General features: G+C 45.7%; 1 protein-coding gene and 1 long non-coding RNA gene across 4 annotated transcripts in view; one reads left to right on the top strand and one right to left on the bottom strand.

Moving 5' to 3' along the window:
- ZFAND3 (zinc finger AN1-type containing 3) overlaps nucleotides 1-2,384 on the bottom strand; it is a 324,262-nt gene extending 321,878 nt beyond the window's left edge. Inside the window, exon 1 of one of the 2 annotated variants that reach the window (XM_040473389.1) lies at nucleotides 2,215-2,384. In XM_040473389.1, coding sequence (XP_040329323.1) covers nucleotides 2,215-2,285 — 71 coding nt within the window. In that variant the 5' untranslated portion in view covers nucleotides 2,286-2,384. The remainder of the gene's footprint in view (nucleotides 1-2,214) is intronic. The other variant, XM_040473390.1, reaches the window with a different exon arrangement.
- Nucleotides 2,385-2,728: 344 nt separating this feature from the next.
- Nucleotides 2,729-4,505, top strand: LOC121029390 (uncharacterized). Of its 2 annotated transcripts, none has more exons than XR_005789705.1 (2): nucleotides 2,729-3,090; nucleotides 3,614-4,505. It is a non-coding gene; the product is annotated as an uncharacterized LOC121029390 (long non-coding RNA). The 2 variants fall into 2 exon arrangements; XR_005789704.1 differs by having other exon boundaries at nucleotides 2,729-3,200.
- The last annotated feature ends 8,572 nt before the right edge of the window (nucleotides 4,506-13,077 follow it).

Raw genomic sequence — 13,077 nt, 5'->3', positions numbered from 1 at the left:
TATATTCAAGGTTAATGAACATAGTATGAATGTGGCCCATACAGTAAGAAATACGTGTTCGGTTCGGAGTCAGTCATGATAAAACTCTGCAGCAATATCATTACACTTTGGTATAGAATGCAAACTACACAGGTACCTACAAACTCCTTTAGAAAAGGTTAAAACATTACACATTAAAAAGAACACTTTTCAACATAAAAATATTAGTTTTGTGCTCACAACTCCTATCAGGCAAACTGCAGTTCATTAAAAAGGGCCAGATTGAAAGTATCAAAAAAGCAGGACTGATTGCTTATAGGTCAAGTATGATACCAGTTTCACTAATCCTCCCTGCAACTATCAAACTTTCTTGGCATTATTCAGAACTCTGCAGCCTAAAAGTAAAAGGCTATTCCATTTCCTTAGTTTCTATGTCTTGACATAAGTCTTTCGATAAGGGTTCTGCTCAAGATAATGGTCCCAAGGACAAACTTGTTGCCAGGAAACAAGCCTCTCTCTGATACATCCTGGGCATTAGTTGCCATTGGCAGCTACTTTCTTTGAGCCACATGTCTTCTTATGAGTTACAATCAGAGGCTTGTGACACCAGATTTTTCCAGGGCAGCAGATTGATGTCATAAACGTGATGGTACTAAGCACTCTGACGAGCTCACCAGCTCCACCCTACACTCACTGCATACAAGGGGCAAGTTATCCACCTCTCAAAGCCTCAATTTCCTCATCTATAGTGGGATAATGGTTGTACCTCCTAAGATTCTGTGGGAATTACATTGTCCAGGAAAGCACTTAGCAGACAACCCAATTATTAGGAAGACTATAAAACCTAAAATATTTTCACATCTTCAAAACTTTTGCTAATACCATAACTTATTTTTGACTAACATCTTTCCACCAGGTATTTTTTTAAGAAAAGGCAGAAAAGAGGACAAAATGAGAACCTATTTCTGTCACGACCTTTCAATTTGACAAATTCCACAGAAATCTACATTAAGATCAACTTTCTTTCTCTTCACTCCCAAAAATCCCAGACTTAATCTGTACTTCAACCATTCCTAACATCTGGGGGATAGCAAAAATAAAATACTTAAATACATCTTTCCAAAATGTTCTCACCAGAAATAATCATTTCCTTACTGCCTCTATACACTATGAAATATACTTACTGCCTCTATACACTATGAAATATACTAGGTCTTTGGAAAATAGAGGAAAAAGGGATCAATCACAAAAGTCCTTCAAAGTCTCCCAATTCCCCTACAATTAGAGTCATAAGGTAGGATGGAGGCACCTGTTAGGTAAGAGGGATGGTAATCCATAAAACTCCAAGTGTTAACAAGGAGAATTTAAAATGTAACTGTAGGTGAAAAAGTTAATTTCCCACCTCACAGTTTTTCACCCTAACAGGATGGTCAAGTAATAACGCAGGCTGGCCAATGTAAATATTTTTATCATTAAAAAAAAAAAAAAAAAATGGAGAGAGATGAATTTGAGCCAATTGAGCAAACTGGCTCTCACGTTCCCAAGCCAGGTTGACTTGAGTTGGGTGTTTTGGGTTTTTGTTTTTTATTTTTTGGACAAGGAAATTTTACAGAACTACTGAAATGTGTTTTAAATAAAGGGGAGACCTCCATATTCTTATAACTTTACCCTAGACTCGGCTCTGGGCTCGATTTTTAAAGATGGGTGACGTGTGAACAGCTTCCTAAAAGCAAATAGGGCACTGGGATATAATTTAGGAAGTGATGATGCAAGTCTCTGGGGGACAAGGAGGGAGGGGGAGGTGAAAAAGTCAGAGGAAATACCCTCCTGGTGCCTGGGCACCAACTCATACCAAGGCAGGGAGGGAGGGCTGGCCTCCACATGCCAAGGGAAGGGGCACCCCAGCTTCACCCGGAGGTGCCAACACCGCCCCCTCATCCCTCTCCGCTGCCCTGCCCCCCCTCACCAGTGGCCCGGGCGGCCCCTGTTGGCCCAAAGCTCTGGCAGGAGAGTCCCAGAGGGTGGCAGTGCACCCGGGCCAGGGCCTTCTCTGCCCACCTCCAGCTCCCCACCCAGCGCCCCTCCCCGAGACTCGGCCCCTGCCCCCTCCCTGTAGGCCCGGCTAGGGCCCAGCCCCCAGGGTTCCGGCCACCCCCGGCCCCGAGGCCTGCCCGGGCAGCCCCCGCGCCAGCGCCCCCAGCCCCCGCCCCCACCCCCACCCGGCCGGGCACTTACCCCCAGAAGCCGCAGGGACAGCGAGGCGGCAGGCTGGGCGCTTTGCTGCGCTCGCTCCCGGCGTCTCCCATGGTGCTCGGCGGCGGCGGAGCTCGGCGGCGGCAGCGGTGGCGGCGGCTGGGCCTGGGCCCCGCTTGAAGGAGGCGGCGGCGACTACGGCGGCGGCGTCGGGGGGCTCGGGGCGGGGGGAGGGGGAGGGAGCGGGCGCGCGGGCGGGCGCGAGTCCGAGGCTCCGAGCCGGGATTCCAGGCCGGTCAGCTGGAGGCGGGCCGCACCACTCGGCCTGCAGAGATGGGGGGGCCGGGGGAGGCGCGGAGAGGGAGGGTAGCTGAGGAGGAGGGGCGTGCGGGTGAACCGAGGACCGCGGGGGAGGAGGGAAGACCCGGCGCCCTCGGCAGCTCCCACCGCCGCTCGCAGCCAGAGCGATGTCCCGCGCGGCGGCGCTGGGAAGGACCTGAGGCCCCCGCCGGCTCTGGCGTAGCAGCGGCGGCTGTGAAGCCCCGGGCCTCGCTCGCTCCGTCACGCTCCCCTCCCCCGAAGGCTGCGCTGACCGGACAATGGCCGCTCCGCCCCCTCCCCTCCTCACACACCCCTCCTAAGGAGTCACAATGGTCTCGCCCGGGGGAGCCGCCGCCAAAGCCCAGCAGCTGATCAGCTGGGATCCGGGCGTGCCACTTTGTTCAGCCCCTCAAAGGAAGAGTACGGGGCTGTGGGCAAAGCCGAGACCGTCGGGCTATCACCCGGCGACGGGCCTCTGAGGTTTTCATATTCTTGGAACTTTTAAAATCTGAGGCAAACTTACCTTCTCCCTGTCTGAAGAAGGGGAGCAGGTTTCTGAGTACCCTGGGGCACGTTGCCTCCCCCCAAACGCGAATGGTACGCCCCGAGCGGGAGGGGGAGGAGTAGATTAGTTGTTTAGGGTAAGTCGGGCCAGTCCCAGAGCGGCGGACGAGTGCTACGCATGCGCCCGGAGACCCCGTAACCGGGTACTGGGAGGGGCCAGAAGGGAGTGCTTCCAAATCCGGAAGTGGGTCTCTCTCTTCCCGGGGTAGCGGGGGTCTTTAGCTGCTGGGAGGTCTACCAACCGGCTGCTGCTCCCTGCTATGGGCGATGCCAGGGACCATTTCTCCACTAACTGCCAATCCCCTAGAAATCTGTCTTCCCAGTCCCCCCACACCCGACCCACTCTTCCAGTTCCACCCGGAGAACTGGTCTCTTCTTGGCAGTAATGAACTTAAGGGAAATGTCCCTCCCCTCCCCCGCCCCAGGAAGGGCGGGGTGCAGGAGGGTAGTGTCTCTGTGAAGTTCCTAGCTCCTCCTCCCCTTTCTGTGCCCCCAGCCTCAGAGACACAAATTCACTCCCGATACCCAGACTAAAAGAGCCTCTTTTTTTTTCTAGAGTGGACATGTTTAGTTTGGGGAGGAGACCTATGGCCGAATCAGTGATGAAAATTAACGTAAGCAAAGAAGTTCGAGCCACCAAAAAATAAGCCTTTAGCGCTTCTTGTCTTTCATCTTGAACTCATTCTGAGTTCCAGCCAATCGTGAGCAGAAGGCGATTGTAGATGGCAAATGTCAACGCGGAGGAAACTTCCACCATATCTACTGGAGAGGTGACTCCCACAGCTGAGACCCTTGTTGGCGAACTTCGAAGGTCACTGCTACTTCCGGAAGGTTTCCTGGCTCTTAGAAAAGGCAGCTGTGTACCCCTGATTCGGCAAGAATACGAGACCCTCAGAGGATATTACCTAGATTAATTTTATTGTCAAATGTTATTATTTCTATATCTACCATTATGTCTGTGCACGCTCTGTGGACTTGTTGACATTTATGTCGCTTCTTTTGGCCTCTAAAGAGCAAGGATCACATTTAGCTTAGCATCTTCTAAAAGATGCTGTGGATGATAAAGACAAATGATTGCAAAAATCAAGTTCTTTACAGCCAATGCACTTCCAAAAGTGAGTGCTGATTTTCGTAATATTTAGTTTCGACTTTGTGCATTTTCACAAGCCTTCAATGAGTAGTTATGTCAAAAGTCCATTGAGTGGATGAAGCCATACAGCCATACAGCTAGGTGCTTTCATTGGACTCACATTGCCCTTAAATCTTCACTTAAACTAACATAAAATTGCCACATTCTTAAAAGACTTATAGCTTTTGAGTTTAACAGACCAAGATTAAGTGGGACTGTCTCTCTATTGGCATTTTGATGGTCTTTTATATATGGAAAAAGAAAACCTAAAACCAAAAGGAAAATTTAATATAAACTGTGATTGTCATCTTACAAACTGCTTGCCTACCTGTCTGCTTGCCAGTTATTCATTTTAACAAGCATTGACTGACTACCAAGATGTGCACAAAATTTTCTAAGGCCTTATCCCTCCTGTTACCCTCTGCCCCACTGCTCTTCCTCTCTCTTGCCCAGGACACTACTCCTGCCCATTCAGGCATATGTTATCTCTTCAATGCCTTGCCTTTGCTAACAAGGCAGAATTACTCCCTCCTTCCTCTGCCCACATAATCTCCATTATAGGACCAAGAAATATACATGTTTGTCTCCTACCACAAAACCTAACTCCAAAAGGTTTGGCTGATAGAAATAGCTGCTAAGTACTCTCAACGCAGTGGGGATACAAGATGCTCAGAAGGTATCACCTAGATTAATTTTATTAGCAAATATTATTTCTATAAATGCCATTCTGTTTGTACATTATCTGTATGCTTGTAGGATCCACAAATCACCATGGGATTGAAGCCAACTCAATCCATGTTTACTGAATGGAAGAGCTTATTTGATAAGAAGCCACTCTTAGTCAAGCCTCTTGTATCTGCAAGGAACAGAAACCCACTGAAACTTTATGCAAAAATTAATTAATTGATTAATAGGGGCACCTGGGTGGCTCAGTGGTTGAGCTTCCAAATCTTGATTTTAGCTCAGGTCATGATCTCATGGTTTGTGGGTTCAAACCCACTCTGGATCCTCTCTCTCTGTCCCTCCCTTGCTCATGCTCTCTTTCTCTCTCTCAAAATAAAATAAACTTTTTAAAAAATTAATGAATTAATAATAATAATTTATTGAAGGAAATAATTTTTTTTTCTTTCAACGTTTATTTTTTTTTATTTTTTTTTTGGGGGGGGACAGAGAGAGAAGCATGAACGGGGGAGGGGCAGAGAGAGAGGGAGACACAGAATCGGAAACAGGCTCCAGGCTCTGAGCCATCAGCCCAGAGCCCAACGCGGGGCTCGAACTCACGGACCGCGAGATCGTGACCTGACCTGGCTGAAGTCAGACCGCGAGATCGTGACCTGACCTGGCTGAAGTCGGACGCTTAACCGACTGCGCCACCCAGGCGCCCCATTAATGTTTTTAATTTTTAAGTAAACATAAAAATAAATACCAAAAAAATAAAAAAAATTATTTTAAAAAAATTGTTTCAGGCCTAAAATTAAATGGCATTCCCTCAAAGAAGCTTTCATTGACCACCCCCTATCCCCACTTAAAATTATATTACCCTATTTTTATCTTCTGTGGCACCCTTTTCCTTTGTAGAACCTATCACAGTTTATAATTAAATATTTATTCATGTTTTCTCTCCAAAGATCGTGTCTGTCTTGTTCACCATTATTTATACAATGCCCGGGACACATTTGGTAGACATTAATAAATATTTGTTGACCAACAACAACAAAAAATAATATGAAACCCATATGTGAATTGGCACCCTATTCAGACTATCCTGGGGGAATGTGTACCACATACCTTCCCTACAAGACACTGAAACTCACTGCAAGCTTTTTCATCACACAAAATGAGACCCAGTGTTCATTTGCTCCCTCTTATGTTCCTAGCTGGCTAACTTTTCACCCTTCGTTCCCAAGGTTTCTATCGGAAAAGCCCTTGAACCAATTCCTATAACATGCCCACTTAGTTGGCTGAATGCTCAGAGAGAACATAAAATTTCAGGGCATCATCAAATTAGGGGACCAAAGTGTGGGGGTAATTGTCAGAAGTGCTTTTGTCATAATTGTCTTGACTATTTTCTAGTGTAGATTACGTTCCAGATGAGCCTGTGATGTGACTCTTGGGAGTAGTTTGCAATCACCATTGGCCTAAAAGGAGCCATCTACGTGCTCAGGAGGGTCTAGTAAAGGATAATATTAATGCTTCAGCAGCCAGAGCTCTTGAAGTAGCAACTGAGGTTGTATGGGAAAGAGCCAGGTATGACTCAAGGGCATGGGCTCACAAGGGCTGCTTTCTTAGTAATACTGAGTCCAAAGACCTTAACCCTGCGAGAGACAGCCAAAAAGGAGTCACTCGTGGAGACCTGAGAGAAAACAGATGGTCCTCTAACTCAGATTCTAATTCTTACCCCACAACTCTAACTCCCAGGGCCAACCCTTCCATCAGAATTCATTCTACCTTGGTATTAGCCCCAATGTCCATTCTACACTCTAGCCTCCGTCTTAATCCTAATCCTAACATGATCTGGAAAAATTAATCCTAGATTTCAGACCTAATCCCAACCTTAATTCTGTGATCTTAACAAAGGCTCCTTGCCTGTCACTGAGTTATTTTCCTCAGTTCCTCTCTCTTATGTCCCTTGACCCTGACCCACTCCTGGGAACAGAGAATCCTATAACACTCTGGCCCCCTAGGCAGAATGGGAGCCAGTTTTAATAATCCTAAAAAAAGAAAAGGGCCTTGGGCTGCTAAGAAAGAGAAAATGGGGCATTTCTCACCTGCACGGGAGGCAGCAACCATGCCCAGTCACAACATGTCCTGTTTGCCTAATTCAGACTGCCCAGCCCTCTGAAAGTCCAGAAAAGATGCAATCCGAGTTACCTGTGTAGACTTAGGAATGTGTGACATAGCTGGCCAAGAGAAGAAGATCTGAGACCTTTCTGCAAAATGATAGGGTTAGATTAGATGAATGTCTTTCAAACCACATTCTCAGCAAGAATTCTGGTTTCTGCGTTCCTCCCACACTTGGGTTTGGTTTTCCAAAAGGGGAAAAAAAACAACTTTTTTTTTTTAAAGTCACTGAACTAGACCCTCTCTAAGGTTTCTTCTGGCCCCGGAGTTTTCTGATATGCAGTTGATTCTTTTAGTCACTTACGGTCCACTTGGCATGGATAAACTCTCAGAGCCAGGGGAAAAGAAGAGCAACCAAGCATACCATCTTCAGCCCTTCTCAGGAAACTAAAAATAAATTAAATAAAATGAAGAGTGCAATGGAGAAGAGAGGGGAGGGGAGGGGAGGAGAAAACGCTGCCATTTCACGTCTCATGTTCCCATGTTCATGAAGCAATTGCTGATTTCCCTGCTGCTCACACCCATCTTGGTGTGAAATTTGATTTTACTGACTTTTAAATTTCTTTTCAAGAATGGAAATACTGTTTTTCCCTGAAATAGTTGACCCTTGTGAGGAAAGTTTTTCAAATAATAAGAACGCAAAAGCCCTCCCTAATATCACTTCCTAGAGAGACCCTTTGTTAACAGTTTGTTATGTAGCCCTCCAGGCTTTTCATTTATATATTGTTATATAAACGGGGTCATGTAACACAGTATACTCTAGCCGATTATTTTTAACTTAGAAATATGTCATGAACGGGGTACCTGGGTGGCTCAGTCGGTAAACGTCCAACTTTGGCTCAGGTCATGATCTCCCAGTTCACGACTTTGAGCCCCACATCGGGCTCTGTGCTGACAGCTCAGAGCCTGGAGCCTGTTTCTGATTCTGTGTCTCCCCCTCTCTGCCCCTTCCCCACTTGCTCTCTGTCTCTCTCTCTCTCTCTCTCTCTCTCTGTCTTTCTCTCAAAAATAAACATTAAAAATAAATAAATATATACATACATACATACATACATAAGAAAAACGTCCTGGACATCTTCCATATTCATGCATGTAGCTTGGCAGTATTGTCTTGTTGCTAATTATTAGGGTTCTCTGGATGATTAAGATATATATGAAACCATATACATGTATACATATACATATATATGTGTGTGTGTGTGTATATATTATATATATATAGAGAGAGAGAGAGAGAGAGAGAGAGAATACAGTGGACCCTGAACAACACAGATTTGAACTATGCAGGTCCACTTACATGAGGATTTTTAAAAATAACTATAAATGAGTTCTCTCTTCCTTATGATTTTCTTAACAGCATTTTCTTTTCTCTAGCTTACTTTATTGTAAGAATACAGTATATAATACATATAACATACAAAATATATTTTAACCAATTGTTTATGTTACTGGTAAGTCAATAGTATGCTACAAGTAGTTAAGTTTTGGGGGAGTCAAAATTTTTGACTCAGTGGAGGGTGGTCAGTGTTCCTAACCATCCCCCCCACGTTGTTCAAGGGTCACCTGCATAACCACGTATATGAGGTTTATTTCCATGTGTTTATAATATATATGAGTTTTATTATAAGGAATTGGCTCATGCAATTATGGAGGCTGAGAAGTCCCAAGAACTGCCGTTTGGTCTCCTGAGAACCAGGAGCCAATGGTTAGAAGTTCCAGCGTGAGTCTGAAGACAGGAGAAGACTGATGTTCAGCTAAAGACCATTAGGCAGAAAGCAAATTCTTGCTCAGCCTTTTGATCTACTCACGCCTTTAACAAGTTGGATGGGGCCGGCCTACACTGGGGAGGAAAATCTGCTTTACTCAGTCCACTGATTCAAATGTTAATTTCATCCAGAAAACCCCCTCCCAGACACACTCCGAATGTTTAACCAGATAGCTGGGCACTCCATGGCCTAATCAAGTTGGCACATAATATTAACCCATCACACTATAAATCATGGGCTCCAGAGTCAAAATGACTGTATTTGAATCTGGCTTTTACCACCTTCCAGCTCTGAGACTTTAGGGAAGTTACAGAGCCTATCTGTGCTTCAGTTTCCTCATCTGTTACAGGAGGCATCTGTAGTGGTCTGTGCTTATCATCTGCCCATTTTCTTTTTGGTGGCCCTACTTCTCCTGCTCCCAGGCCTCCTCAGAGATGTACGGATAACTAGCTTTAGTCAGGGAGTGCTATCTGGACTTTGCAGTTACATGGACCAATAAATTCCTTTTTTTTTCTTCCTAAGCTAATTTGGGTTAGGTTTCAGTATGCTTCAATTAGACGAAAAGTCCTGACTATGCATGATAGTATTTACCTATGTGATAAGTTTATTGTGAGTGTTAAATTATATAATCCATGAAGAAAATCATAGCATAGTATGTAGCTGACAGTACAAGCTCAATAAACATTCACTATTATTGTTCATTTATTTTTAATGGCTACTGACCACTCTGTTGTATGGATAAACCATTTAATGTATCTCCTTTTGATTAATTTATCCTATCATTCATTCATTTATTCATTCAGCAGATACTTTTGGAGCACCTACTATGTGTTAGGCACTGTTTTAGGCATTAAGGATACAGTGGTGAGTGAGACAGATAAGGTTCCCTACTTTAGTGGTACTTATCCTCTAGTGGTGGAGGCAGACAATTAAAAAGTTTTCGTGAATGTCTTAAAGTACAGTATTGTCCAGCTTTCCACATTTATAAAAAATCTTACAGTGAACATTTGCTTGTTTGTCCTTTTAGTGTCTTGGATACATTTTTTAGAAAAAGAATCAGGGGCACCTGGGTGGCTCAGTTGATTAAGCATCTGACTCTTGACCTCGGCTCAGGTCATGATCTCACTGTTCGTGGGATGAAGTCCCTTATTGGGCTTCGTGCTAACAGCACAGAGCCTGCTTGGGATCTCTCTCTCTCTCTCTCTCTCTCTCTCTCTCTCTCTCTCTCTCCTCCTCTCCCGCTCAGACACGCACTCTTATCTCTCTCTCAAAATTAATAAACATTAAAAAAAAAAAAGAAAACGAAAAAGAATTGCAATACCATTTGTTATGTATGGCCAAACTTTCCTCCAGAAAGGTTGTACGAATTTACAATCCCTTCACCAGTGAATGAGAAGGCTGTTTTCCCCACACCTCAGTAGCCTTGGGATACCATTACTCTTTTTAATCATTGCCTGAGTAAAAGGTAAAAAATAGCACCTAATGGATGTTTTAATTTGCATTTTTTGGTTAATAATGAGGTCCAGAGTGTGTGTGTGTGTGTGTGTGTGTGTGTGTGTATATTATATATTTTATATATATAATATATATTATTTATATATATATAATATATATTATTTATATATATATATATTGAGGGCACCTGGGTGGCTCAGTTCATTCAGCATCTGACCCTTGATTTCAACTCAGGTCATGATCTCTCAGTTCATGAGGTTGAGCCCCTTGTCAGGCTCTATGCTGACAGCACACAGCCTGCTTAGGATTTTCTGTCTCCCTTTCTCTCTCTGCCCCTCCTCTGCTTGCTCTCTCTCTCTCTCTCTCTCTCTCAAAATAAGTAAATATTTAAAAAAAAATTTTAAGAATATTAGCCTTTTGTCATATGTACCACAAATTGTTTCTTTGTTTATCTCTTAGCTGTATCTAGGCTTTTTTTTTTTTTTAATTTTTTTTAACGTTTATTTATTTTTGAGACAGAGAGAGACAGAGAATGAACAGGGGAGGGGCAGAGAGAGAGGGAGACACAGAATCTGAAACAGGCTCCAGGCTCTGAGCGGTCAGCACAGAGCCCAACGTGGGGCTCGAACTCACGGACTGTGAGATCATGACCTGGGCCGAAGTCGGACGCTTAACCGACCAAGCCACCCAGGCGCCCCTGTATCTAGGCTTTTGACTTTGAAGAGTCAAAGGGGAACTATGCAGGGGAACTATGTGAATTACCTCTCGCTAATGTTTGAATTGCCAACATGGCACTTTTTTGTTAAAGCCTGTAGGTTGCTACTTAAAGGTTAAAAAAAGAAGATGTGGGGCGCCTGGGTGGCGCAGTCGGTTGGGCGTCCGACTTCAGCCAGGTCACGATCTCGCGGTCCGTGAGTTCGAGCCCCGCGTCGGGCTCTGGGCTGATGGCTCAGAGCCTGGAGCCTGTTTCCGATTCTGTGTCTCCCTCTCTCTCTGCCCCTCCCCCGTTCATTCTCTGTCTCTCTCTGTCCCAAAAATAAAATAAAAAACGTTGAAAAAAAAATTAAAAAAAAAAAAAAAAAGAAGATGAGAGAAGTATAGGGGAAAACACAGGCAATTGCAGGAGATGGGGGCAAGCAGGGAGAGAACCCCATCCTCTCAGCCTACCCAACTCTGCCTCATCTCAGGCAGGCTCAGCTGTGAGGCAAATGGCCAAGGCCTCTATAGGTCAGCTCAGACCCTGGGCCAGGCCTGAGCTCCCTGGGGTGAATCACCCACAACATATATCTCAGCCTTCCTGATATTCTATGTATAAGTAGAAAGGCCACCAGAAGCTGTGGCCCTATAGTTCTGTCAGCCCCCAGGGACTGGCCTGAATTTCTCATCAAGTCACTTGCTCAGGTCTGCAGAGGTAATTTCTAGTAGTGAATGATACCACATGTGGCCAGGCTGGGCTTCGAGAACTGACCCAATGAGAAGAACTAAGGCTACATGAGGAAGGGGGAAAGTGGTTAGAAAAAAAGGGTTAGAATTCATGTTTAGGATGAAATTAGGGAGGGAGCCAGAGTTGGAAGAATTGGGCTAGGGAGTCAGAGGAAGCAGAATTGGTGGCTCAGGGACATGTTTGTGACTGGGCAAGAGGTTTAGCTGTCCAGGATAGGGCTGAAAGGCTAAGGCTGGTGTCTTCGTCTAGATCCTCCACCAGAAGCTGACCCTTAGAGATCAGGAGGTGGAAAGAATACTTGTAGGGATGGCAAGGTGGCCAATAAAGGGTGTGTCATCAAGCCATCTGTCCCTGGGAGTGACCAGAGCTCAGTGACTAGTCCTGTGAGTGCCGTGCAGAGTCACACCTCGAAGTTACCCCAGCTGAGGGATGAGGGAACTGAGTATTTATATATCTGCTTCTGTTCGTGGTTGATGGCTGCTCTCGGCACTTCAGCCCATCTTTTTCTGGCAGAGCAGCCTTCCCTGGTTTCAGAGAAAGCCCTCAGGCAGAGGGGTGCAGGGACAGGCCACTCGAAATTAGTGGGATCACTCTGAAGTGTTAAGGCCCCAGGGACTATGAATGAGACACCCACAGAGTCTGCTATACCTGGGAACAGTTTGGGGTGCGTACATATTTGGTATAAAATCATGCAGGGATTTCTTCCTAACGTTGTGATTAATTAAGGAAGGCTGAATGCCTTCTGATTAGTAGGAGCTAGGGAGGAGAGACAAGGTTAAAATTGAGATTAGAAGGTTAGGGTTCTGTTAAGGGCACTCAGAGAGGCTACTCATCCCTCCTGAAGTTACACAGCTAATAGGTGGTGAGCCGGGGCAGGATCGCAGCCTGGGCTGTGTTACTCCAAAGCCCGTTAAGAAGCAGAGTGCAGGATAGCCTGGGGAAGGGAGGGAGGTATCCACAGGATCCTTGCCGCCTGGGCTCCTTCCCCAGCAGCCAGGGAGTGGGGCTAGGAGGAGGCTGTGCAGATGCCATCTGTTCTCTTGGCTCCACTGCCTGGCAACTGCCCGCCTATGTCTGTTCTCTGCTCCGGAGGAGGATGCATTCCTCCATGGCCCATCGGGCGGGATGAGGAGCCGTGCCCTCGCCAGGGCTGTACCACATGATGGATTCAATGATTATGAGTTTCTGATGTGGAGGCTGCTCAGCCATGGAGCAGACCCAATCCCATCTGGTGTGTCTTTCTTGAAAGAGCTGCTAGAAGGAAAAATCTGCATACTACTCACGCTGTTAGGAGCGTATGCGTGTACACACAGGTACAGGTGGGCATACGCAGGTGTGAACTTCTGTGTGTGTATGCGCACACATGTGCGTGCACAGGTGTGATG

Source organism: Herpailurus yagouaroundi, unplaced genomic scaffold, assembly GCF_014898765.1.
Source record: "Herpailurus yagouaroundi ecotype Mexico unplaced genomic scaffold, PumYag 139, whole genome shotgun sequence".
Lineage (NCBI taxonomy): Eukaryota > Metazoa > Chordata > Mammalia > Carnivora > Felidae > Herpailurus > Herpailurus yagouaroundi.
Note: the sequence above shows the minus strand (reverse complement) of the source record. Positions and strands in the feature narration are given on the sequence as shown.